The sequence below is a fragment of the Podarcis melisellensis genome (assembly GCF_964234715.1).
Source record: "Podarcis melisellensis genome assembly, chromosome: 10".
Classification (NCBI taxonomy): Eukaryota; Metazoa; Chordata; class Lepidosauria; order Squamata; family Lacertidae; genus Podarcis; species Podarcis melisellensis.
This window is the reverse complement of record NC_138542.1, coordinates 62001044-62027685: the sequence shown is the minus strand read 5'-3', so window position 1 is coordinate 62027685 and position 26642 is coordinate 62001044. Positions and strand designations below refer to the sequence as shown.

Here is a 26642-nt window from a genome sequence, read left to right as displayed (position 1 = left end):
AACTACATTCCTGTTCTTAACTATGAAGAAGTGTCTTATTCCCCTCCCATTTTTTCCTGCATAGAAAATTGGGAAGAAATGAAAGGAGGCTTATTTCCTGCATATTCCCTCCTTGCCATGCTTGCTTCAGGTTCTTGCAACAACCCAATGCAGAGGAAGAGAAACAGAGGAAAGAATAACAAGTCCGTTCTCTTCCTGTAGAGCAAGGGATGCAAAACAGTGTTCATATGTGCCAGTGTGCCCACCTGTACCTCCTACAGTGTTTGTGAAAGGTTCCCTCCACTCAATATTCCCTCAAAAATCTACAATGCATGAAAGAGTGTTTGCCCCCTGGTCAATTCCTAATGGCATTGGCTCAGTCTCTTCTGCATTGAACACACACACCTTTAAACATGTCCACATTTCACTGGATGTCAAGATTGGACACTCCCCACTCATGGATTCTGAAAAAAGCTTATCTCTGTGAGTGAGTGCCACTGTGACTGATGTTGATGCCCTTCCCCACATTGAAATGGGAAGTGGATGGGGGAGGAGTCACACCCACACCACTTCATTGTCCTCTGTCTTTTTCCATTGTTTTAGATGTGACAGTCAATGACTGGTGGGCATGACATTTTCAAAATACCTAATGTGCCTACTGGCTTCCGGTGGTGGTCCCTGCCATAGAGAAAGAGACAAGTAGCTTCCTCCTCTTCCTATTGTTCCTTTGTAGGAAGTAGCCACACCAGCTAGCTAGCTATCTTCTGAAAAGGCCAAAAATAAAGACAACCAAACCAACTTTTCTTGAGTTCTCTGCAAGTGTCTCAAGATTCAGGGAAGGAGAGGTCAGTGGTGACACACATAATTGATTTAATTAGGAAAACAAACCAGAAACGGTTTATCGCTGATGCTAAATGACATTTTTCTTTCTTCTCTTTAAAAAATATTTTACTATTAAAGTTTACATAACAAGTTTCAGTTTAAACATATCAATCACCTTTACATTTAGAATTCTCAGACTCCCTTGACTTTCCCCTGCCCTTCTTTGGTTTCCATTTTCCATGCCTTTTTATTCAACTTATTCTTTTTTCCAATTTGTTATATCTATTATTAACTTTTCCATTCTATTTGTCTTCTAAATGACATTTTTCAATAGAGACAGTTGATGTGATTGGCTGATTGCATGAAAAATGATAATGTAAAGCTGCCTTAACAGTTGTGAGGAACCTGTGGATCAGAGGTTGGCAACCTAAGGCCCATGGGCTGGAAGCGGCCCATGAGGGCCGCTTAACCATCCCATGAGCTGCCCCTGAACTGAGCTGCCCATTCGGCGAGTCCCTGCGCTAAACTGGCGCAGTGCGACACGGGGACTCTCTTCCAGAAATCGCTTCTGCACATGACCAGATACCATAAATCACATCTGCACATGTCCATGGTGCCGTAAATTGCTTCTGTGTATGCCCAGACACTGAAAATTGCTTCTGTGCAGGCACAATTTTGGGCATCTAGGCATACACAGATGCGATTTCCGGCATCGCACTCTGCCTGTCTGGCCCACAAAGGATCTCCGCAGGAGTGATCCGGCCCATGCCCGGTAAGCCTTGCCAACCCCTGCTCTAGATGCTGTTGAATAATATAACAACAACAACAACAACAATTATTATTATTATTTATTATTTATACCCCACCCATCTGGCTGGGTTTCCCCTGCCACTCTGGACGGCTTCCAACAAAATATTAAAATACAATAGTCCTTCAGATATTAAAAGCTTTCCTAAACAAGGCTGCCTTCAGATGTCTTCTAAAAATCTGCCAGTTGCTTTTTCCTTTGACATCTGGTGGGAGGGTGTTCCACAGGGTGGGCAATGCTACCAAGAAGGCCCTCTGCCTGGTTCCCTATAACTTTGCTTCTCGCAGTGAGGGAACCACCAGAAGGCCCTCGGCGTTGTAGAATACGGATTGATCAAGGTTGTTTCAGCAAAGACTGCTCAAGAGGTTTGCTGACATTTTATGTACATAGCTGGGTGTTTTAAAGTGAGTTCTCACTGGTATCTTTGCAACTGTGAGGATATGAAAGTAATACTTTTAAAATGGACTTTAAGGAATAGATCCCCACAGGTATTATAGAAACTCCTTTAAATGACAATAGAATGAGTTGCCAACAATAAAGTGGTCTGTCTCTGGTATTTCCATACATATGACTTATGGCTTATTGCAATGCAACTAAGCATTATAGATCAGAGATTGGGGAACCTGTGTCTCTTCAGATGTTGTTGGACTACTCTAAAAATTAGCCATGCTGGCTAAGACTGATGGGAAGCTAGGGAAGGAGGTCTGGAAGAACACTCATGCATGCCAGCCAGTAAGGAAAAAAGAAAAGCTCTGCTCAATCAGGCCAAAAAACCATCTAGGCCAGCATTTTATGAGCAGTGGCTAATAAGATGTGTATGGGAAGCCTGAAAGAAGAACCTGAATGCAGCACACATGACAACTATAATAAAAGGGCATTGCAACAATTACTGCTTTAACGTAAGTGCCTGCTTTGAAGTACAATGTAATCCATTAATGTATCAGTCATTCAGTCATTGTTGAGCATTCATAGCTAGTGTTAAAGTGAATACATCACATATCTTACAAAAAAAACTGGGGATACATTTTTAAAATGATCTGCTCAGTTTATCCATGTCAACTATTAATAAGACTGGAGATATTCCAGTGTCAATGATGCTTTAAAAAATGTATCTCAGAACATTGTGTGGTGCCTCTCAAAGGCATCTTGAGATGTAAGAAAATAAGACAGGCTGTCCAGCTTTAAGGACTGTGGAAGTACATAGTTTGGCAACCATTTTCTTAGTTCCTTGAACATCTTTGAAAATAAGCAGGACGAATCACGTTATCAAATTTAGTCTTAATTATGGGTTTTTAATGAGAAAATGACTCTCACAATGTGAATACCTGGAACCACAGCAGAGCAGTTAAAAGCAAACATGAGTCCAACTGTCTGTTGACCCTTTGCTATTACTGCAGCTGTTCCAAAAGGTTAAGTACCATTTGGCTTCAGTGAATAATCAAGATCTTAATCAGCTACTAAACAGAGAACCTGAATTACTAACTCTTACTTAGATGGGTTTCTAAATTCTGCTTTTGGAGGGCCATGTTGATTGGCAAGACTGAATTTATATTCTTAGATGGAAGCTTTGTTTGGCTTGTGGACACATGCTCTACATTGTCCCAAACTCAAATAATTTCAGGCCTTGCCTCATTCTCTGGATGATGCCAAGGGATAATTGTTTTAAGCTTGTAAGAGACCATCTGGCTCTTGCACAAATCACTTCACTTCCCACTGAAATTCACCCACATCGGAAGTGGCATGAAGCAGCTGTTTAGTAATGGCTAGCAATAACACTGAGCAGTTCAAGTTGGGGAAGTAAGGAGCAAAGGTATTTCCTGCCTTATTTAACTGGAGGAGGGGGTGCTTGAATTTGATTCATGATGACAACTCTTTTCAGAATATTAAGGGACATTACGGTTCTAAATGCACTCAGAACTACTTACTTACCTGCTATAAATGGACTAGAACAGGACTAAAGAAACATATATCCCAACCCTTGTTCCTAGTAATCTTCCTATGGACTATAACCAGCACAGTGCAAATTTGAGAAATACATTCCTTGGGACAGTGACATTTTTAATAAAAAATGTTTTTGAAATCTGAGAGGCATTAAAGAAAAAATCTTTTGTTAGCTTTTTCTTATGATGTCTGTTTTATTACACATACACAAGAACACAGTTGGTTTACATAATAAAATCTAAAGTCAACTAATTAACGTTATAAATAGTGCAACTGTTTTTGGATCCACTTGCATCCTCTTTTGGAATATAGCTTTCCCAGTGTCAAAACATACAGAAAACAAACAAAAAAACCCCCCATCTTCAGTATTTCTTTCACTGGCTAAGCACTGTCTCTGAAAATATTCTCTTTAGCATGATTGGCCAACAATGTTAAATTTAAAAAATCAGCATAGTTTACTCTCCAGCTTACTGTATTTTCATCCTTGCTTTGGGAAGGTGTGATGGATTACACTCATGTTTGCTCAGACCAGAAGCAAACTGAAAAACAGTATATTCTGTATCTCAGGATCTCTTTAACAGAGGAGTGTTTGCTAGAAACTCAACAGTTTGTTAATTACTTGAAAATCTGCCAGCATTAGTGCAGACTCATCCACTCTACATCAGCAGCAATATGTTAGTCACAAAGGTCACATTTTCTCAGCCAAAGTGAAAATGTTGCACTGTTTTATTCATTAATGAGACAGGAATTACATTAATTTTTAGATGTGCTACTTCTGTGGAAATGCAATTCATACGTAGCCTGATTTTTCTTTTATCTCTATATAGCAGTTCTCCAGCATTTGCAGTGGTTTTGAGATTTTTTACAAAATCAATTATACAATTTGTATAAATTTTACTAAATAAATAAATAGCTCCTGGTGGTCTGGGCACAAATGAAGGCATTGGTTTTCACATCTATCGCCCTACTGAGATTGGGCTCTTAATAATCTAAAAACATAAAAAATGAATTTAAAAGAGCTCTAACAAAGTAAAATTGAGAATAGGACAGGAAAGAAAATTAACACAAGGTACTGCAAGCATTTGTAATGTTGAGAAATTATCTAGCACATTTTAGATTATCAATCCTTTCCACTACTAGCCTATGGAAAGCAATACATCCCACTACTTAATTTGTATTTTGAATCACCCTAGAGAGAGAGAGAGAGAGAGAGAGAGAGAGAGCAATTTACAGTGGCACCTTGGTTTAAGAACAGCTTAGTTTATGAACAACTTGGATAAAGAATGCTGCAAACCCAGAAGTAGGTATTTTGGTTTGTGAACTTTGCCTTGGAAGCAGAACTTTGCCTTGGAAGCCATGTTCCGCTTCCTGTTGAGTGTGTTCCATTTGTAAATTGAGTCCCCCGCTGCTATGGGAAAGCACGCCTTGGTTTAAGAACGCTTTGGTTTAAGAACGGACTTCCCAAACGGATTAAGTTCGTAAACCAAGGTACCACTGTATGTGAAAATACGTCTTTCTTTACTGTCATTTCACAAAGTATACATGCGTGGGAAAATTAATTAGCTAATAACTGCAATTACTGATGTAAACAAATAATTTCATCATGGTGACTCCAGAATAAATGATACTAGATTTAACCTCTCTTCTAGTTCCTAAAAGCCAGCTCCCATACTGCTGTGCCAACAAGATCCAAAAGGGGACAAAGAGTTGGAAGGAAGGAAGGAAAATGGCAGACATAACCCAGATGGGAGATTAACTGCTACGAGTTCAGAATCACTTAGATTCACTCAGGTATTTCAAGAGACTGAATTGTCAATGAAAGCTGCCTAAAGGTTGCTTATTATAAGAAGGTCATCCAGGCAACAAGTCATTATTCATTTTTAAAGAACTCTTAAACTTAAATCTTACTTTTAAAGTTTGCTTCAAAATTACAACATCTATCTAGTTTTTAGGGCTAGTTCAGAGCACTATTAAGACTTTGGATGACTTAATATGAAGCACATCAGCCTCTTATTCCCCAGCCAAAATACCTGTACTGTAGTCAACAGTAAACTGAAACCCAGAGAGATTGGTTATTCCTGCCAGCAGCAAGTGTTTAACCATTCTGTGTTTTCACAATTCCACATATGCATGGCCCTCCACATCTGTAAACCTTTAACTGCACCATGCCATTCCAAGTATTTTATAATAAGAATGTATACCATGTATTTACCAAACTAGGAACCAGTACTGAAGATAGCAATTACAGAATTCATTACTTTGCAAAAATATATGGACACAAAGAGAAGAAGGGATATAGAATTTGAGCTTCTAAACCAAATTCCAAGCCTGAATAATTGCAATACGTTTCTACTAGCTTGCAAAATCACCAATAAAAGAAGTTTCGTTTAAATCTAATTTTCAAGTTTTAATTCATGTAATTCTTGAACAAGCTTTCATATGAATTGCTTGCTATAAAAATTAAAATGTATGTTTATAATAAAAGAAAATGTTTAGAAGCATCATTCTAAACCTCTAATAATGTAGCTCAAATGCCTTTTGCACTACATTTTTTAAAGAGAAATGGGAGCAATTATGAAATTAATGATTTGTTTGGTTTCTGTTTTACATATCAAAGACACTAAGCAAGATCATTTACTTGATGCTTAAGTAGACTTCATGAAAGGGGCTGCAATGCATGCACAAGGAGTGTGACCAGAGGGGCAAGCTGATGTTGCAGCTATTCCAATCTCTCCCCTACTCATCACAAATTCATGGATGAGAGCTTTGGCCATGCTGGCTAGGGATGGTGGGAGCTATTTCTCAGAACATCTGGAGGACACCATGCTGGGTAACACGGTTTAGAGGTTTGGGTATGAAATACAGCATGAAATACAGGACTGCTGAAAGTTATCAATACTCAAAGCTGATTCTCACATTTTCAACTGAACCCATGAATATGCTGTGTAAGCAATCTTGCAGGAGTGCATCATATGCTCAGCACTAAAAAACAAAACAAAATCAAAGTTCTGAGACATGCATAAATTATGTAAATATGCACACCTGGTTTTATATAAAGTATAAATATGTGCAGAGTGCTTCTGGATCAGACAAGTGGCCCATTGAGTTCAGCATCCTGCTCACACAGTGGCCAATGAGAAACCCATGGAAAGCCTGCAAGCAGGACCTGAGCACAACAGCACTTTCCCCTCCTGTAGTTTCCAGTAACTAGTTGCGTGCTGAGACCCCGGGCCCCACATTTCCCTTAGGTAATAAACACACATATTTTAGATTAGTGGGGTAAAATAGGCCACAAGTTTATTGGTTACAGAGGTGAGCAGTTTGGCTTAGGCATTGGGTGAAACCAGGCTATATCTTGACTCCTGCCAGTCTACAGGGAGTCTGCTAAGGGTAAACCACCAGATGGGGGGAGCCCAATGACATATGTGAAATTAGGGTACCCCGCGGGTCCCCGTTGGGGTCGTGCCATGACCCTAGCCTACACCCAGGCTTCAGACAGGGACCAAGCCCTCAATGCCTTTAACAGGATACCTTTATCATGGAGGGGCAGGCGGAGGCTACAACCTCCCCTCCCATAACTAACTAGTATTCAGAAGCAAACTGTTCCCAACAGTGAAAGCAGAACACAGCCATCAAGGCTAGTAGCCACCGATAGCCTTATCCTCTGTGAATTTGTTTAATCCTCTTTTAAGCTAATCATGAGGACGCACACAGCCTTGGTTGACTTGCAATGAAGACTGTACCCCTGGAAATGACTGGTGGGTGAAATTCCTACCATCACAAAGGACCCTTGAGGCAACAGGGTAGATTTTTCCTGGGAGATGACTTTTAAGAAGCTGGAACCAGCAAAGAGGGTGGGGGTGGAATCAGCACTTAAAAATGCAATGATCTGCACTGCCAGAGGACTGTTGCTTTTTCGTTCACAAAAAGAAACAAAGCTCTGATTTCAGCTGTCAATTTAGTCACCTTGAATCAGTTTCACCATCCCCAACTTTCCCTCCCAATCAAGGTGCTTTGGAACAAGCCTAGTAAAAAAAAGGGGGGGTTTAAAAGGTAAAGGACCCCTGAGTCCAGTCAAAGGCGACTACGGGGTGTGGCACTCATCTTGCTTCAGGCAGGGGGAGCCAGTCTTTATCCACAAACAGCTTTCCAGGTCATGGGGCCAGCATGACTAAACCGCTACTGGTGCATGGAGGACCATGACGAGTGCCAGAGCACATGGAAACACCGCTTACACTAGTATACGCTTGGAATGGAAAAAGTGTCATTATTTTGGGGGGGGAATGTCCAGAGCAGTAGCCTTTTACCAAAAATGCACCTAAAACATTACATGGGTGGTAATATAGAGCTTGTTGGTCTTCTAGTTTCACTATTCTTTCTCTAATAATGATTAGAGGACTGGGTGAGGACTGCAGGGCCTGCTCCCTTCCAGGGCCTTTTCCAACTGGCCCAGGGGGCGTGGCCCAGGCCCTCTCTCCTGGCTATAAAGGGACTCCTGCTGCGGGGAAGCCTCGGACCATCAGCTGGGTGAGGACTGCAGGGCCTGCTCCCTTCCAGGGCCTTTTCCAACTGGCCCAGGGGGCGTGGCCCAGGCCCTCTCTCCTGGCTATAAAGGGACTCCTGCTGCGGGGAAGCCTCGGACCATCAGCTGGGTGAGGACTGCAGGGCCTGCTCCCTTCCAGGGCCTTTTCCAACTGGCCCAGGGGGCGTGGCCCAGGCCCTCTCTCCTGGCTATAAAGGGACTCCTGCTGCGGGGAAGCCTCGGACCATCAGCTGGGTGAGGACTGCAGGGCCTGCTCCCTTCCAGGGCCTTTTCCAACTGGCCCAGGGGGCGTGGCCCAGGCCCTCTCTCCTGGCTATAAAGGGACTCCTGCTGCAGTGAGGCCTTGGACCATCAGCTGGGTGAGGACTGCAGGGCCTGCTCCCTTCCAGGGCCTTTTCCAACTGGCCCAGGGGGCGTGGCCCAGGAACAAACTTTTGGAACAAACTCTTGGGAAGGGTGGGAAGTGTTCTGCCATTGCTTCCCTGTTCCAGGGGGTCAATGTGCTTTAAAATGTCCTCAAACAGTCGGTGGCAATTTAAAGTTTTATTTCTTTTTTTCCATTGCTGGGGGTGGGTGGGATGGATATTTGGTTGGGGATTAATTTTAGTATAATTGTTCTGTTCCTTTTTGTTGTTGTTGTTGTTTTATTGGTTCTGTATAGTTTGTGTTGTGTTCTGAAGGGGCTAGATCAGGGCTGCCTGGGAGTGGGGCCCCACGATGGCTGGGACAAGTTCCACAGGGGGGGAAGCAATAGGACATCCGATCTCGGTGATCATGGGCAGGAGGCGGAGTTACGCTAAGACCAGACCATGTCATTACCGAGGAGGCAGGTTTAGTCGTTGGTTGAAGACTATCCCTGCCTCCGGGTCTGGCCTTGACCGGATGGATACTGGAATCAACAGGGGAAACCCACATGACCTGAAGGTGTTGCTGTGTAATGCCAGGTCAATGATGAACAAGACCACTGCCATCCACGACCTGATCGTTGATGGAGGACTTGACCTGGCATGTGTGACAGAGACCTGGTTGGAGGAAGCAGATGGGCCTGTCCTTGCCGCTGCTTGCCCACCAGGTTTCTCTTACGCACAGCAACCCAGGTCATGTGGGCGGGGAGGGGGGGTTGCAGTGATTTTTAGGAAGTCACTAGCTTGCACCAGGCGTCCTACTGGGAAGATCCAGTTCTCTGAGTGCATGTTCTGGAAGTTGGGCAATAGGGGCAGTACAGGATTCCTTTTGGTGTACCGACCTCCCCGCTGCACCAAGGATTCCCTGTCTGAGCTGCTTCAGGTCGTGGCGGATTTTCTCCTAGAGACACCTAGTTTGGTTGTCCTAGGGGATTTTAACATCCATGCCGACACGACCTTACAAGGGGCAGCTCGGGACTTCGTGGAAAGCATGGCCTCCATGGGGCTGTCCCTGAATAAGTTTGGCCCAACTCATAGTCATGGACATGCCTTAGACCTGGTGTTCACCTCTAGTGACGTGGGTGATCTGACACTAAGTAAAAGTGAAACAAAAGAAGTGCCATGGTCAGATCACTTCCTGGTGCAACTGGACTTCTCTGCGACCCTTCCCCTCTGCAGGGAGGTGGGACCAATTCGGATGGTCCGCCCCCGCCACTTAATGGATCCAAATGGTTTCCAGAGAGTGGTAGGGGATGCCTTATCCCATGTTGATGGCCTTTCAGCTGATTCCCTGGTGGCCCGCTGGAATGCGGAGTTAACCAGGGCTATTGACTGTCTGGCTCCGAAGCGCCCTCTCCGATTGCATGGAGCCCGGACAGCTCCGTGGTTTTCTTCGGAGCTGAGGGCGATGAAACAATCGCTGAGACGGCTAGAGCGTCGGTGGCAAAAAACTCACTCCGAATCTGACCGGACACAGGTTAGAGCTCAACGTCGAGCCTACCAAGTGGCGATAGCGACGGCGAAGAAGACTTTCTTCACCGCCTCTATTGCATCTGCAGAAAATAGTAGCAGGAGACTTTTTCAGGTGGTTCGTAATTTAACAGAACCACCTTTACCACCGGGGCTTTGTAAAGACCCCAAGATCTCCTGCAACGATTTTGCAAAGTTTTTTGCGGATAAAATCACTCATATTCGGAAGGAGCTAGACACCACCGTGGGAGCAGGGCTGGGGCGGGAGAGTGCTAGAGCTCTGCCTGGTCAAGTTGCATGGAATCGATTTCAATCCATTACCCCCGAGGATGTGGACAGGCTGCTTGGACGCGTGAAACCAACCACCTGTCTCCTGGATCCTTGCCCATCCTGGCTAATAAAAGCAAGCCGGGAAGGGCTGGGCGATGGGCTCTGCGGGGTGGTGAATGCTTCCCTCTGTGAGGGAGCATTCCCAGATCCGCTGAAAGAGGCGGTCATCAAACCGCTTCTTAAAAAACCATCTTTAGACCCGGCCAGTATGGCCAACTATCGCCCAGTCTCAAATCTTCCATTCTTGGGCAAGGTGATTGAGCGCGTGGTTGCTGAACAACTCCAGGCACGCCTGGAGGATGCGGACCATTTGGATCCCTTCCAATCGGGATTCAGGCCTCATCATGGGACTGAAACTGCCTTGGTCGCGCTGGTTGATGATCTCCGGCGAGCTAGGGACAAAGGTGAGAGTTGTTTCCTAGTTCTGCTGGATCTCTCAGCGGCCTTTGATACAATCGACCATAACATCCTTCTGGACCGTCTAGGGGGGCTGGGAGCTGGGGGCACTGTTATACAGTGGTTTCGCTCCTTCCTCCTGGGCCGTGTTCAGAAAGTGGTGGTGGGGGATGAGTGTTCAGACCCCTGGGCCCTCACTTGTGGGGTGCCTCAGGGTTCCGTCCTCTCCCCCATGCTTTTTAACATCTATATGAAGCCACTGGGAGAGATCATCAGGGGGTTTGGACTGGGTGTCCATCAATATGCAGATGATACCCAGCTCTACCTCTCTTTCAAATCAGAACCAGTGAAGGCGGTGAAGGTCCTGTGTGAGTGCCTGGAGGCGGTTGGAGGATGGATGGCGGCTAGTAGATTGAGGTTGAATCCTGACAAGACAGAAGTACTGTTTTTGGGGGACAGGGGGCGGGCTGGTGTGGGGGACTCCCTGGTCCTGAATGGGGTAACTGTGCCCCTGAAGGACCAGGTGCGCAGCCTGGGAGTCATTTTGGACTCACAGCTGTCCATGGAGGCGCAGGTCAATTCTGTATCCAGGGCAGCTGTCTACCAACTCCACCTGGTACGCAGGCTGAGACCCTACCTGCCCGCGGACTGTCTCGCCAGAGTGGTGCATGCTCTAGTTATCTCCCGCTTGGACTACTGCAATGCGCTCTACGTGGGGCTACCTTTGAAGGTGACTCGGAAACTACAACTAATCCAGAATGCGGCAGCTAGACTGGTGACTGGGGGCAGCCGCCGAGACCACATAACACCGGTCTTGAAAGACCTACATTGGCTCCCAGTACGTTTCCGAGCACAATTCAAAGTGCTGGTGTTGACCTTTAAAGCCCTAAACGGCCTCGGCCCAGTATACCTGAAGGAGCGTCTCCACCCCCATCGTTCTGCCCGGACGCTGAGGTCCAGTGCCGAGGGCCTTCTGGCGGTTCCCTCATTACGAGAAGCAAAGCTACAGGGAACCAGGCAGAGGGCCTTCTCGGTAGTGGCACCCGCCTTGTGGAACGCCCTCCAATCAGATGTCAAAGTGATAAATAACTACCTTACATTCAGAAGACATCTTAAGGCAGCCCTGTTCAGGGAAGTTTTTAATCTGTGATATTTTAGTGTATTCCTGGTTTTTATGGAAGCCGCCCAGAGTGGCTGGGGAAACCCAGCCAGATGGGCGGGGTACAAATAATAAATTATTATTATTGTTATTATTATATGCACTGTGTAATGAAAACTGATCTGTTAACTGAATGCTGACTTATTTTCTGCTGAAATTTCTTTTTAAACTGAATACCAAGTAATTAGTAATTTGGATGTAATTGTTCAAATTAATTGCATCTTGCCATATGCTGCATTACTCACTTCTCCTTTGCCACTAGACTAATATACGCACAAGCACTCACTCCCACAGAAAATCTGAAACAGCTTCAGTAAACGAGTGAACTTCATTCTCATTCTTCTCCTTTAAGATTGTAGGCTGCATGTGTTTTTCTTTTCTTTCCTTGGAATTTATGACTGAAATCTGTTCTTGCAGAGCATCAAATATTTTAGCAGCAATAGTAATTACCACTCATGATTTATTCTCATCACAATAAAGTTGTATTTGGGTACTACAAGGCAAATCACAGCAAACAGTTCTAGATTGTAAACTCATCTTTTAACCAGTATATAAACGCTGACAGATCTTAAGATCTGTTCAGGGTTCCCTATTTGTTTAGGCCACATTTCCCTGACTAGTTGGAAAAGATCTATTTTAGCCTCTAATTAGCCATTCTTTTCTATAGTTCACCATAATTTCTACTCATACTTTGGTTACCATTTTACAAGTTCAAGGAAAGGGGAGTATATGCATGGTTCGATGTGCCCCTCCTTTGGCATGAAAGTTTGTCAGCAATTTTTGCATTCAAATTCCCAGTGTTTTCACTGCTCTTATGCCTGGTCCACAGCTCTACCCCACAGAGTATAAAAGTAAGGGACACTGCCAAAACTTCAGTTCAGTTCAGCTGGGGTGGTTCTCTCCAATCAGGTTAAGTAAACTCAGGAATTACACAGCTCCATGACTCCCAGGGCTCCTGAGCTACTCTGGGCTGCCCTCTGGGTCATAGCATAGCACCCTGGAGCCTTAACCCCCCACTCAAAAAACCCTTTTGGGGTTGTGTTGTTGCACACTTTCTAGTGTCCAAATCTTGGATGAAAATAAGACAAATATTTCTAGAGGGTAATAAAAAGTTCACAGGAACAATGAGGGCGTTCAACAATAATAAAAGTAAGCACAAAGCCGAAAACTATTTCAGCTCAACTCTAGTTATTAGACAAAGCTTAAACATTTTATGGATTTGGGTTAAGTTATATGTGTAGTTTCTCAAATCTACATAATTCATACAATTCAATTTCCGCTTTCACACATTGTGGTCCTTCAAACTAAATTCTGAATAACCACCTGTCATTCTACTCATTGTAACGTCTGTGGCAGTGTAACCTTTGGAATTAAGTAGCTCAGGACATGCCAACACTTCTCTCTATGAACCTTTATAGCTCAGGTGTTTCACTGCCACCTACATTATTAGCATTGCTACAGTAAGTATAATCTTCAGGTGTTGATTGATCAGCTCCACTGTCACAGTTCTGCCAGTGGGAGATATGAAAGAGCTAACTGTATGCTGGAAGGACCAAAGCTACTTACTAGCAGGAAGATCAACTACTGGCTCATAACTTACTTCTGAGGTTACACTGGCAGATAGCTGTAGCTACCCAAGTGGACTTGGATAGTTCACTCACAATACACATAAATTATTTGCACCAGGATATTGCAAATACAACTGCACTGATTTGACAGAGGCATAAATGTTTGATAAAGTACAGGGTGGAATGCAGTCCATCTTCCCAGATGGGATCAATCTAAGAGAGATTTACCCACCCCCCATGCAGATGATGCAGTTATCCCTTTATTGCATGTATAATAAAAAATAAGAATGTTATGGTTCGTCAATGTGGTGTACTGCATAGTGCTGATCTTGGATAGGTGTCCCTGGGTTCAAATCCCTGGGTGGCCATGAAGGTGAAGGGTGTCACTTTGCAACTTTCAGCCTAATATACCTGACAGAGTTGTTATGAAGATAAGGATATTAGGTACAGTGGTACCTCGGGTTAAGTACTTAATTCGTTCCGGAGGTCCGTTCTTAACCTGAAACCTTTTCTTAACCTGAAGCACCACTTTAGCTAATGGGGCCTCCTGCTGCCGCCGCGCCGCCAGAGCCCTGAAGCAAAGTTCTTAACCTGAAGCACTGTTTCTGGGTTAGCAGAGTGTGTAACCTGAAGCGTATGTAACCCACGGTACCACTGTAATTGCATTTACATACCCCGAGATTCTTCAATAAAATAAACTTTTGAACCCAGTTAGAGAATGCTTGGCTATATTGAATAAAATAGACCATTTCAAACATACCAGTGTTAAATAGCTCTGAATATACTGCTGCTAGTCAGTATGGACAATACTGATCGATACGGACCAAGGGGCTGACTTGATGTAGGAGAGCTTCCTAGATTCCTAAGCGAGACATACTGCTTGCCCCTGAATTAGGAATGGAGAAATGTGCTCATTTACTTACACTGTTGCTTAAAAACAACAATGATCTACTCATGTAATGCTTAAATGAACAAACAAGGACATCCTTGGCTTAATGTTCTTTATCACAGCTTGAATTCAAGTGATGTTTGAAAATTACATCTTTGATATCCTGACTTCTAAACATAATCAATAATTCAAGAGATATGCAAACAGAACTTGCAAAATAGGGCTTTTCTGCCTCTCCAGTCCCATGCCCTCCCCCCCAAGAAAGCTGTTCCTAAAGGTTGAGGGCGTATAGAATGGTATGGGGCATGTTGTGAATGACTCTAACTGGAGGGGGCAACTGGTAGAAATTTGGGGAACCATCTTACATGAGCGGAAGTGCCTTACAAGGGAGTTCTATACCCCAGCCAACTACTTATCCCCTTTCCAAAACCAACCACCATGGCTCCCAAGCTGCTACAGAATTGCCCTTGTCCCTACAGAAACATTTCATCATCCATAGGAGTTAAGAATCACAAAGACCTGACCATTCTATGGAAAACGTTTGCATTAGAAGCCTTACTGGGCTAGGCTAAAACAATACATATATTCAATTATAATACTAAGCATGAAGCAAGACATTCCAAGAAGCCAAAGAAAGTGGTCTGGACAACAAATGACTTAATCACAATGTATTTAAAAAATAAATAAATTACAGAATTTCATGATGTTCCCGCTACAGAATATCTTTCAGTATTCTGGGTGGTATTAAAAAAATCTTAGTCTGAACAGACCCATTTAAGTCTGCTCTTCGATTTAGTTGAATAGCATCCTCAGAGTTTACAGTACCAAAAACAAAAAAAGGTGTTATTGTACCAAATAGCAACTTAGGTCTTGGTGGACTTTGGAGAGATCTCCTTGATTACAGTATAGTCTTGAATGTTATCTGTATTGTGTGACTGTGTTTTCCTTCCATTCATGGTAGCCTGAATGCTCTTAATTGTGAATAATAAAAAGACAGTCAAGATGTTTGTAACAGTTCTTGTTTATTACATGCTGCAAAATGAAGTAAAAGCATTTTTAGAAAATAATGACTCTATTCTAGCTTTGAAAGCAAAGAGCTGCTTGGTACAAAAATAGACTAAATCAATCCATCTGAATTCCAGGCACAGCCTCTCCCCTGCCAGAAATAGATATCTATCATTTGCCGAGATTAGGGGCTTTACACTACAGGAACCCCAGAAAAGTTGGATTAGATAGGCTTAATATTATATATATCCATGAAGTCCTAACATCCTTATTATAATAAATTCAAGGATTCACTATACTGTAGGTGATATCTATTTATATGTTCATAAATAATTGTAGAACTTTGTCTGCACAAAAACCAGATTTGACATGGTAGGATTTTGAATAAACAACTGCTCTGGTGATTATAATTATAAGCTACCTCTCTCACAACGATTTTTCTCGCTAATAAAAAATGCAATGTTTCTGATCTTTTCAGTGATACTAGGGAGGGAAGAGAGCAGTTTATAAATGGAACGCAAGTTCATACATGCAATTCTGATCTTTAATGCCCACAAATCAGACCATTGTGTGTGGGCATTTCCCATTCAAAAGTACATATTCAATTTCCATGAGAAGTACCGGTATTTTTCTTGCATCACAACCTCTAGATAGGTAAAAAAAGAAGTTATTTAACATTAATGATTGCTATGCTAATTGCTTCAGGCAAGTGATAAAACACTAGCACTGCAGCTCAAAAACTAAGCTTAAAATTTTAGAAAGAGATTCTAAACACATGCACAATTTTAAAAATAAGTAAGAGAGAGAAACCAAAGCCTCTCTAGATGTTGTAAAAATAAACAAGCATCTGTTATGGATGACATAAGCTCCTCAGTTAGATGGATAGGGGCTGATGCAAGATCTTCTGAAGAGTCTTAACATCCCCAACTTCCACAGTTGTATTGATTCTATGCCTTCACTTAGAACAAATATCATTTTCTTCACTACTTAAATGGAGGAAGATATGCCCTGCTTTTCAAGTAACATTCACAGAATCAATTTCAACAACAGTTTCACAATGCATATTGCCAAAACAGAATTCCCTGCCTTTTCCATTTGAATTCTTCAATGCAGATCAGCAGCCATGAACTGGACAATCTACAGAAAATGTTGAAGTCCCCATTAATAATTTCTATGGAACTTTTAAGTGTTTTATCACTTTTCTCTTCCTCAACCTATAAACAGGACAAAGAAAGGAATCTGACGAGTTTGTTTTCTAAACTTGCTTATGTCTAAGCTATTTCAAAATTTTATTTATTTATTTTACATGAGGCATGCAATTTATTCTCCAGCTTGCAATATTTTTAACAACCACAAAGCTGTGCTTTTTAAAAATAAAATCTTTCCTGTTATGCACAATTAATGATAATGGAAATTAGATGAGTAAAGCTTACCAAAAAACAACAACCCACATGCTCTTTCTCCAAATCTAATGTGAAGCAAATGTACTTTAACTGTGCATGTTTAAAACTGGCTTAGTTTACCAAAAGAAATTATCCACGTGTAAAAGAAAATACACAATCACTTACCAGCCTTCAGAGAAATTCATTCTTCACCAAAGCCTCAATGCAAACAGCACTTGGAAAAATACGAGGCACAACCCTTTTGTCTTGAAGCTGCTCCCCAATGAGCTGTGCAAAGCCCTGCCACCAAGAAAAAGCATCCTGGCTCTGAGAGTTGCTAGCTAGAAAACCGATACAAGAGTGATGTCACACTGCTTCTGAAAAATTACTGAACCTCCGAATCATCAGCACTGTTCTCTCAAGTAAAACACTGTTGTGTAACAAGAGGCATTCTGAACACGAACACACACACACACACACACTTCACCCAAGACAAACATTCCCCATTTCCTTTTCCCAGCAAAGGCCCCAATTAATTTAGATTAGACCCCATGAAACATCTATTCTAAACAGCAGATTAGTTTATTTTATTCACCCTCATATGGTTGGATTTTAGCTGTAAGATCACTTAGAGAAAGTGGTGTTTTGGTATCCCCAGAGTGATCCAGGTCTTATGCTTTACTCCTTACAAACATGCTATTCCTTGCTTGCTTGGAGAAAATGAGAAACCGATTCCTGATCTCTTAATGCTTATTTCCTCCTCAAAAAGCTAAGCACTTAAAACTTAAATTTAGCAAGTTAGTAAATCTCCCAATACTATATTTGCTCTCACATCAGCACTTCTGATCAGCTCAGTTTTTAATGGATTAGATCCAATATACTTCCAACAGATCTGTTTTTATAGTCTGTTCTTAAAATTTGCTTCTGAAGAACAGGCACGCATAATCACAACTTTTACAGGTGACCAAGATTTAAAAGGGATAAAGAATGAAAAACCATCTCACCCCTATGATGACAGAATAGTATATTTGTCAAGCAACTTTGACTAAACAACATTTGTCCCAAGTGTTTGTTATTGCAAAAGAAAAGAAAAAACTTCATTTCCACGACTGCTGGCAGTTCACCCTGCTTTACTGTTTTGAAGACAGAAATTCCATTGTGCAAGGAAAGAAATATGCATTCTTATCAACATGTTCTAGCCTTTGTAAGCCTATTTTGTTACTTTCAAGGAACGGCAGAAACACACTGGGGAAGAAAAGCTTTTGTAACAAAAGAAATGGCAAGCGACAAGAAGCACAAATGAGACTGTGCTGTCTATAAACATGAACACAAAAACATTTACACACCCTCACATAATGAAAGCCTCAATCAGGACTGGAGCAGAACACAATCAGCTTCTTTACCAGTTAAGGGAATCATGGGCAAGTTGAAATATTATGTGCTCTCTCCTGTGTCTGGTGCAAATCTTCCCAGCTAAGGAGAACATTGGCACAAGCCTTGGCATAAGAAGAGCCCCAATGGATGAGGCCAATGACCCATCTAGTCCAGCATCCTGTTCCCACCATGGCCAACCAGATGCCTGTGGGAAACCCATAAGCAAGACCCAAGCACAAAACCACTTGCCCTTCCTGCAGTTTCCAGCAACTGGTACCCAGAAGCAATGCTGCTGCCAACTGGCCATGGCTAATGCCTACCAGTGTTTGATCTTAAGCAGAATTTGAAACTAGCTTGGGACAAGGAACATTATGTCAGCACTGGTCCTTTAAATCCATCACCACAAAACAAAAAGATAGAAAGCACAGAATCAGGCCAGGGCAGCATTTCTCAAACTTTATTAAAGCACAACTTGATTTATTAACATAGTGGTTCTCAAAGGGTGTGGCGTGCCATACAGTTGTGTCAGGAGAGGATGGCAAGTGTGGTGGGAAGATTCAATGACAATCAAATAAACATTTCAATACAGTATCAAAATATTTCTACAGCCAGAAGCAGCATCCACACCTCTCTTCAAGAGCACTGGCTATTCTTCTACAGTTCTCCACAACTATTTTGTTGTGAACAGGGATTTTCAACTCTGAAAAATATGATCAGAAAAGAGAAAGGCTTCTTTGTGTTGATGAGGAGATGAGAGTTTGTCTCAAATCAGACCTAATATACATGAGATTACCCAGCAAAAGGAAGCTCACATCTCTCATTGAGTTTGCATACATACTTAAGGTACATATGTAAGAGGCTCATTTATAATTATATGTTCTTAGGTAGCTGCATTGTATTATACACAAAACTCTTAGCCTGTCCAAAATTATTTTTATTTAATTTATAGCCAAGCCATAGTGTGTCTTGCTGCTCTCACACAAGTACTGTCTTGTGACACTTTAAATAATAACAAAATTATTATGGCATAAGCTTTTGAGGACTCAAATGCAAGCCATATTCATTAGATGCATGAAGTGAAAACTTGGCAGGTATAAAAGGGGGGAGGGGGATTAAGGTGAGAGTTGAATGCAATGAGATGCAGAAATTACAGTCAGTGATAATTATGTTAAACTGGCACACCTTTACACTTTTGCAATAACAGACAGATGATAATTTACTCAGCACTATGGAGATGATTCTGCTAATACTTGTTAGTAGGGCAGGGAACCATTTGCAAGAAACAGCCACAGACAGTTACTGGCTACAGAACAATTATTGTGTGCACAAGCACTCAACTGTTGTAAACAGCAAATCGCAACACAACATACATTTTTGTCATTTATCGACAACACTACTACACAGGTACATCCCTATTGCAAATAACACGCGGTGTGTCTAATTATGATCCACGTATGTAGAGTTGGGGCAGAATTCAGGCAATGGAAGTGTCTTGGCAGCAGCACTTGCTGTTTGAGTTCTCCCCTCAACAAATCCAAACACACCATCATTGCTGCAGGCAGCAGTAATAATTAAATGCAGCAGCTGTAGGTTCCCTCTCCTTCTAAGGCTGGCGGTATTATTAGTGAGAGCAACCAGCAGAGCATAGGCTGGGATCACTTTCAGTTGGCAGAACAGCCCAGCTATGCCATCTGCCAACGCTGCAGGAAGCAGCTGAGCCCGGAGGTGGGGGGCAGCCTCATCATGTACCTGTGCAGGCAGCACCAGTCCCTCCTCCTTTAGGAAGAGGTGGAGTCAGAGAAGGAAGGGAAGAGGCATGCAAAGGAGAGCAAGAAGTCCTTCTCCCACTCTCAAGCTCCCTCCATCACTGAAGCAGCTTAGCTAGGCAACTCAAAAGGATTTGGGGATGAGGTAAGTATAGCTCCACCAGATGAACATTTCTAGTGCATGCTCTTCAAATCAAAACACTTTGCTTGTTGTTCTATATGCAGTACCAGTTAGGGGCACCTACCTAATGTCACAGAATCTGTGCCCACAAACTACAGGAGAATAGAGCATCCCTTTAAGTCTGCCCCTCCCTCAAATCAATTTAAAGGGGCTTGACACAAAACCCCAAGGACTTAGTTGTCTGAAATTTGGTATCTTAACACAGGGCACCTCTCACACATTTTTCACACCAGTTTCCCACAAGTGTTTCCTTTTGAAAAAAAATGAACCCACTAAGGAAGATTTAAGGCCCCCCCCTTTTTTAAAGAGGTTAGGAAAGAACAGTGAGGCCAGTGGCAAAATTAAAAGGTGGCTGAACTCCTGCAAGAGCCCTCTGCAGCGGGGCTTCCAGGAGAAAGAGAAGGGATGTGAGAGTCACTTTAAGATTACATGAAATCACATGAGAGGCCCTGAAAGTCAGTACAGTGGCACCTCAGGTTAAGTACTTAATTCGTTCCGGAGGTCTGTACTTAACCTGAAACTGTTCTTAACCTGAAGCACCACTTTAGCTAATGGGGCCTCCTGCTGCCACCGCGCCACCGGAGCACAATTTCTGTTCTCATCCTGAAGCAAAGTTCTTAACCTGAAGCACTATTTCTGGGTTAGCAGAGTCTGTAACCTGAAGCGTATGCAACCTGAGGTACCACTGTACTGTATAGAGGAAGAAAGAAGATTGTTACAAGTAACCAGAAGTCTTAAGCAAGGAATGCAGAGAGTATCTCCAGCGCTGCTTGGAGCTAGAGACAGGAAGCTGGAACTGAAGTCACTTCCAGGAGCACCTAAGTTCCTGCCTCGAGCCAATGAGCAGAGCTAATCGCACTTGAGTCCAAGAGGCCAGCATAGGAGATTAGGTTTTTAAACAATAATGCCAACAACAGCTATGCCAGCAACAGCAAAACATTCACTACTTTTAGTTCCACACACCCTAAAGGCTTGGATGTGAGGGGGAGAGAGGGAGACCCTTTTTCAGAACCATTCACATCTTCTGCTCCCTCTTGTGGTGAAAATATTTCCTCTCTTGCCAGGTTTCAGGAAACAATGCAATCCAATTAATGTATTTTGTTATTTGACAGTTACAGTCCTTAGAAGTGATTACAGAACAAAAAAACTATTCTGAGAATCTTGAAAAAGCAAAGTTTGATCATACATGCTTTCCTCCAACAATCAGCCCGCTGTCAATGGAACTAATCACATGTGGATGGATTTTTCTTCTGAAGGAAAATGAAGTCCCTTGAGTTAAATTTGGCTAGAACAATTTTGACAAAAAAAGAAAACTGTCCCAAGAATTTTGCACCATTGTCAGAAAATTTTGAGAAGTAAATTTAGGCATATTATATGATTACTTCAAAACACACTGCAAGAGGAGTAAAATGTGGATATAGTTCTTGTACACCAATGTACAAAACACCAAATAGATTTGTAACATTCTTAGAATCATAGAATTGTTGAGCTGGAAGGAACCCACCCTGAGGGTCATCTAGTCCAACCCCCTGCAATGTAGCTTTGCAAATGTGCTAGCAGTTTTATTCACTGCAGAATCCCTTATAGTCATAATAATTGAGCGTGGTGGTGGAAACACTAGGTGGAAGTATTAAGAAGATGGCAGCTGGTGTGCTTATAATGTCCTGGGGTAAAAGTTAGTGTTAAAGTAAAAATATTGCTCAAGTTGTAGACAGCAGAAATAAGCTTCAAGATAATTTCATTGCATTAGATGTGGATTTGGTGGAACAGAATAAGCAGCTTGATGAAAAAACAGATTCATCTACTTGGTTGTAATACAACTCCCATCAATTAGAAACACAAGACAGAATTCACATAGAATCATAAAATTAACCTTTCTGCGAGATGGCCTATCACATGCCTCATGCTTGGACCCAGCAGATACATTCGTGTGTGTCCCCCCCCCCCAAGTTACAGTGATACCTGCAGCAGAATCTAACCTATTACAGTGGTACCTCTGGTTAAGAACTTAATTCGTTTCAGAGGTCCATTCTTAACCTGAAACCGTTCTTAACCTGAGGTACCACTTTACCTAATGGGGCCTCCTGAAGCCGCTGCCGCGCATTTTCTGTTGTCATCCTGTGGCAAAGTTCTTAACCCAAGATACTATTTCTGGGTGAGCAAAGTCTGTAACCCGAGGGGTTTGTAACCTAAGGTACCACTGTATTCATAATAAAAACTGTACTTTCCTAAACAAGTACTGTGTACTGCCAAGTAGGACTTAGCTAACTTTGAAACTATCATCAGCTCTTTAATACCCAAGAATAGGACTCCATTAGGAATTGTTACTGAAGTAAGGGGAAATGCATTCTGGAAAATCCAAAGATAATTTTTAAAGGATGATAACATGTCCTAGGGCTATTTAAAGCTACAGGTAAAATATGGAATGTGATGCTCCTCAAAGCATTTTGAAAATTCAACATAGGTTTGCCATAGAAGCAACCTACTCCCAAAGCTCTCTGCAGAACCTCGAATCGAATTTTCCTTTCAACATAAAAGCATAGGGGAAATGTCCTGTCCTTTCTCTCCCGCGCTTTCTCCTTACTCTAGTTCCAATCCATCACAGAGGCACAATATTAAGTAACAGACAAAAACAGCAAAGGAGCAGGTGCCAAGTAACACAAACGTCAGTACCAGCTCTGAAGGGAAAAGTCCTTGTCAACTGGCAACTTGAAGAGTGAAGGATTGATGAAGAGCATTTTTTTTGACATTCTCAGCCAAACCGTGCAAAAAGCTCTCCTAATGGAGTGGGATGACAGTCAGCTTTGACCTGATTCTTTATTTTTACTTATAGATTTCACCACTCTTTTTGCTTCCTCGCTTTTTACTGAGGGGAGAAGAATGTACTTGCATATACTTAAGACAGAGGGCTTCGGTTCACTGCCACACCATTACAAGGCCATACCAGGATGAATATATGAAATGGGGTTTCAGCCACTAAACTGGGGACTGGAATAAAGACACACAGGACAATCACAAAAGGGAATTTCAGGAATAGTATGGTATGTACTGTGCTGAATTCTGTAAACACCTGGAGGCCCTCAGTAGAATAAAACATAATTTGTGTAAAAATATTTAATGGGTTGCTTCTAAGTATTGATCTCACACTCCTAGCACTTGTTTCTGTGCTTTCACAGCAGCTGTATTTTAGCAGCAGCTGAAGACCTCTTTCACCCAGGGATTCCTTGAGTTTAATTCATTGCAATCCATAGTTAATTGGTTTGCGATAAGATACTGTAACATTTTACGTGATACCAATAAAGATGGATACATTTATGATTTGTATTTCTCTTTCGTGCAACAGAGCTTTATACTGTAGACCAGGGGTCCTCAAACTTATTCAGCAGTGGGCTGGTCCACTGTCCCTCAGACCTTGTGGGGGGCCGGACTATATTTAGGGCGCGGGGGGGGTGAACGAGGGATGATGAGCAGCGTGCAAAGGGGCTCTGGAGAAGGGCTGCTTTAAATGGCGGCCATTCGAGAGGGGCGCTCAGCCAACTGCAGCTCCTGTGTCTTGCGAGTGGCAGGGGCTGGCGGCGGCGGGGGGACAATGAGCGTCACGGGAAAGGGCTCTGGAGAGGGGCTGGTACCAACAAAGCCCAACCCCCCTCCTCCTCTAGGCAGGATGGGGAGAAGCCAGGAGGAGGGAGGGAGGAGGTGGCGCTGCCACGGCCGTGTGAGGGAGAAGGAGGGAAAGAGCACGCGTGCTGGCGATCCACACGGCGATTCTTGGACTGTCCGCGGGCCAGATTCAGAAGGCAATTGGGCCTGATCCATCTCACAGACCTTAGTTTGCCGACCCATGCTGTAGACAAACATATTATTTGGAGCTATTACTGCTTTTGTATTTTTGTAATTGTGTCTATCCCTTATCCTCATCCCTTTTGACTAATTGTTGATCGTGAAAATGGTTACAAAGGCTGTAGCAGCCAGACTGCAACTTCAAAGCTGAATATTCCAATCTAAGTGCCAACAAAGCATGTTCTAGAACTGTAAAAGAAAGTCCACCGAGCATCTGCTATGAGAACATTCCAACTTGATCTAAGGTGGACCTTCTGATTTAATTCAGTGGAGCCGCAATATAAGCTTATTTAGATTTACAGCACAGATACCCACTAAAAGGACAAAGTAATAGCTGGTAGCAGAAGAAGCTTATCTTCTAAGTGGACTAGCCTCTATTTGCAATCTGCCGATTTCAATGAATGTTTCGGTTCAGTTGGGAAGAACACAGGCATTTGTTCTCAATGCTGAAGATAATTTTTTTCCCTAATCGTAACAACACATGCTGACATTTGAAGAGAAATAAGAATATTACTTCTTAAAAACAGTCATGTTCAAGAATTAGAATACCATTAGAGACTCCAGCTCCCTCTCCATCACCACTAGCAGTCTTCCCAGCTGCCTTATCAAAGGGATGTATAATTTGTTTGGTTCTGCCAAATAAACTGTCAAGTGTGCTTTAATCTCTTTGCTTAATATTCTGAATAGCTTCTCTCTGTGATGGAGGTAAACAAAGTGGTACCAGAGTATCCCCTGCTTTCACAAATGAAAGAAAATCAGAAGCATGCATGAAGCTCTCCTTTTTCAGTTTTTGAAGAGGGACACAAGGCTCTTGGCTCTTTTGCGCATGTGTGCAAGGCTCCAATAAGGGCAAAGTTCTTAACCTGAGGTACTATTTCTGGGTTAGCGGAGTCTGTAACTTGAGTCTGTAACCTGAAGCATCTGTAACCCGAGGTACCACTGTACAATATTTGCTATTACGATAAAAATCCTGGAATCAGAGTTCTTTTTCTGTGTTTCTTCCCAACCTGAGCCTTACTGAGATAAGACCAATTAAAATCAATACCAATACCAATCCAGGAAGCCTACTCTGCACCATGGGAGTTGTAAAACAGCTATTTTTATAAACTGAGCATTCGGGCAGAAAGCAGATAATTGCACAATTGGCCAGGTGCATTAAGAAGGGTTTTCTTACTTCCTTTGAAGCATTTAAGTATTTGCCACTGCCAAAAGCAAGATATCCGATTTGATGAATAAATGGGTTGATTCAGAATGACATCTCTTATCTTGCTAATCTAGACACAGTCAGTTTAATTGCACTCCATCATTATGTTTTCTACTGATAGTGTCCTCAGTACAACAGTGAACAGAGAAAATACCTTGCCCAAGGAACACAGCACAATTCCAGTGGAAGCAAAATACATTTTCATTGTGATTTATATTAATATACTTAACATACTCCAACTATTGATATCCAGATAATGTGATTCCTAGAATCAACATACAGGATTATTTTAACAAGAATTCATGTGTTATGCTTAAGCATCATAAGTTTAGTCTAATCAATCCATTTACAGGGTGGCATACTACCATGTGCATATCTATCAAACCCATGTATTTCATGAGTGATGGAAATTTCTATGTGCTTTAAAAATATACACTCCTGGTGGTCTTTTTCTTCTCAATGTATCCAGCTTTTCCTTAGTAGCAATGAGTTTATACTGAGCTTCTCAGTACTGTATCAGCTATACTGTATACACATTTTAAAGGCCCCAAAGAAAATACGACCCTTTGGCATATTAGAGACCTGTTTTAGCATCTTCCACAAATCTACTCTGGTACCTAATTTCTCCCCTTTCTGTACACTACAACAGTAAGCAGCATATTAAGGTAAGCAGTAAAATACTTTTATACCAGTAAGCAATTATGCTTTTGGAATTATTCTTTTTATTCTTAAGAAATCTTTTTGGAAACTGCATTCAGGCTTGTTTTTTTAAAAAACAAAACCCAATCAAGCAGTATATAATTTTTACAAAATAATAAATAAACCCAACTAAAACACTGATTGATTTCAGACAGAATCTAGTCTCCATACTGAATGCCACCACAAGGCATACCAAAACAGAAGTCAAAAGTATCATTTTCTATGTTCACATACCATTTTTCTTCCCTATCCTCCACTCTGTAATAACCTCAAATCTCCTCTGAATACTCTGGAGTCGATCGGAAGGGTTCAGGAGCTGCAGGGGAGAAGGGGAAGTCCTGTCTCATCTGCTGGTGCTACGCTGGACCTCATTCATAATAACCAAAGCCTATGATATGGCATTACAGATGATCTTGAATGCTGTAAGAACACAGACACAAGCAATTCTTGGGGGGGGGGGGACTTGGTAAACATAATACAAATTCAAAGAGTATTTGATTGGGAGCAAAGAGAAGAGCCAATATTATACTGCAGTATTACCTTATATTAGGCCTTCCCCCTCCAACCACAATTCCTCCAAGATGCCAGCATTGTAGAAAAATGCCTACTTCAGGTATGCCAGGTCTGCCAGGATTGATTCTTGTTTCTTATTAGACCCCTGTGATGTTTCACAACCTATCTTTGGAAATCCCCCTTGGTTTTGAAAGTAGCTTGTCATATGGCAAGGAGGGCTGCTGTTCAAAAGGCAGTACTGTCTAATTTGCTTGACAGCAGCTCTCCAAGGTCTGCCAGGTCTCTCCCAGGAACCATATTCTCTGAAATCTTTTTAGCTACCAAGGGACGAACCTGGGACCTTCTGCATGTAAAACATGTGTTTTCCAC

General features: G+C 42.3%; 1 protein-coding gene and 2 long non-coding RNA genes across 25 annotated transcripts in view; 2 read left to right on the top strand and 1 right to left on the bottom strand.

Annotated features, from left to right (window-relative positions):
* LOC309378900 overlaps window positions 1-26642 on the top strand; it is a 485967-nt gene that overhangs the window by 374091 nt on the left and 85234 nt on the right. The window lies entirely within an intron of this gene.
* PLEKHA5 (pleckstrin homology domain containing A5) overlaps window positions 1-26642 on the bottom strand; it is a 170730-nt gene that overhangs the window by 74751 nt on the left and 69337 nt on the right. The window contains exon 1 of one of the 23 annotated variants that reach the window (XM_081926767.1): window positions 16883-17010. The exons of the other annotated variants lie outside the window; for them this stretch is intronic. Within the exon in view, the coding sequence (XP_081782893.1) occupies window positions 16883-16902 (20 nt within the window). The 5' untranslated portion in view covers window positions 16903-17010. Of the gene's footprint in view, window positions 1-16882; window positions 17011-26642 lie in introns of those variants that run through there. 23 annotated transcript variants of the gene reach the window in all.
* On the top strand, window positions 19888-23332 carry LOC309378920. Its single transcript, XR_014172291.1, has 2 exons — window positions 19888-19981; window positions 22851-23332. It is a non-coding gene; the product is annotated as an uncharacterized lncRNA (long non-coding RNA).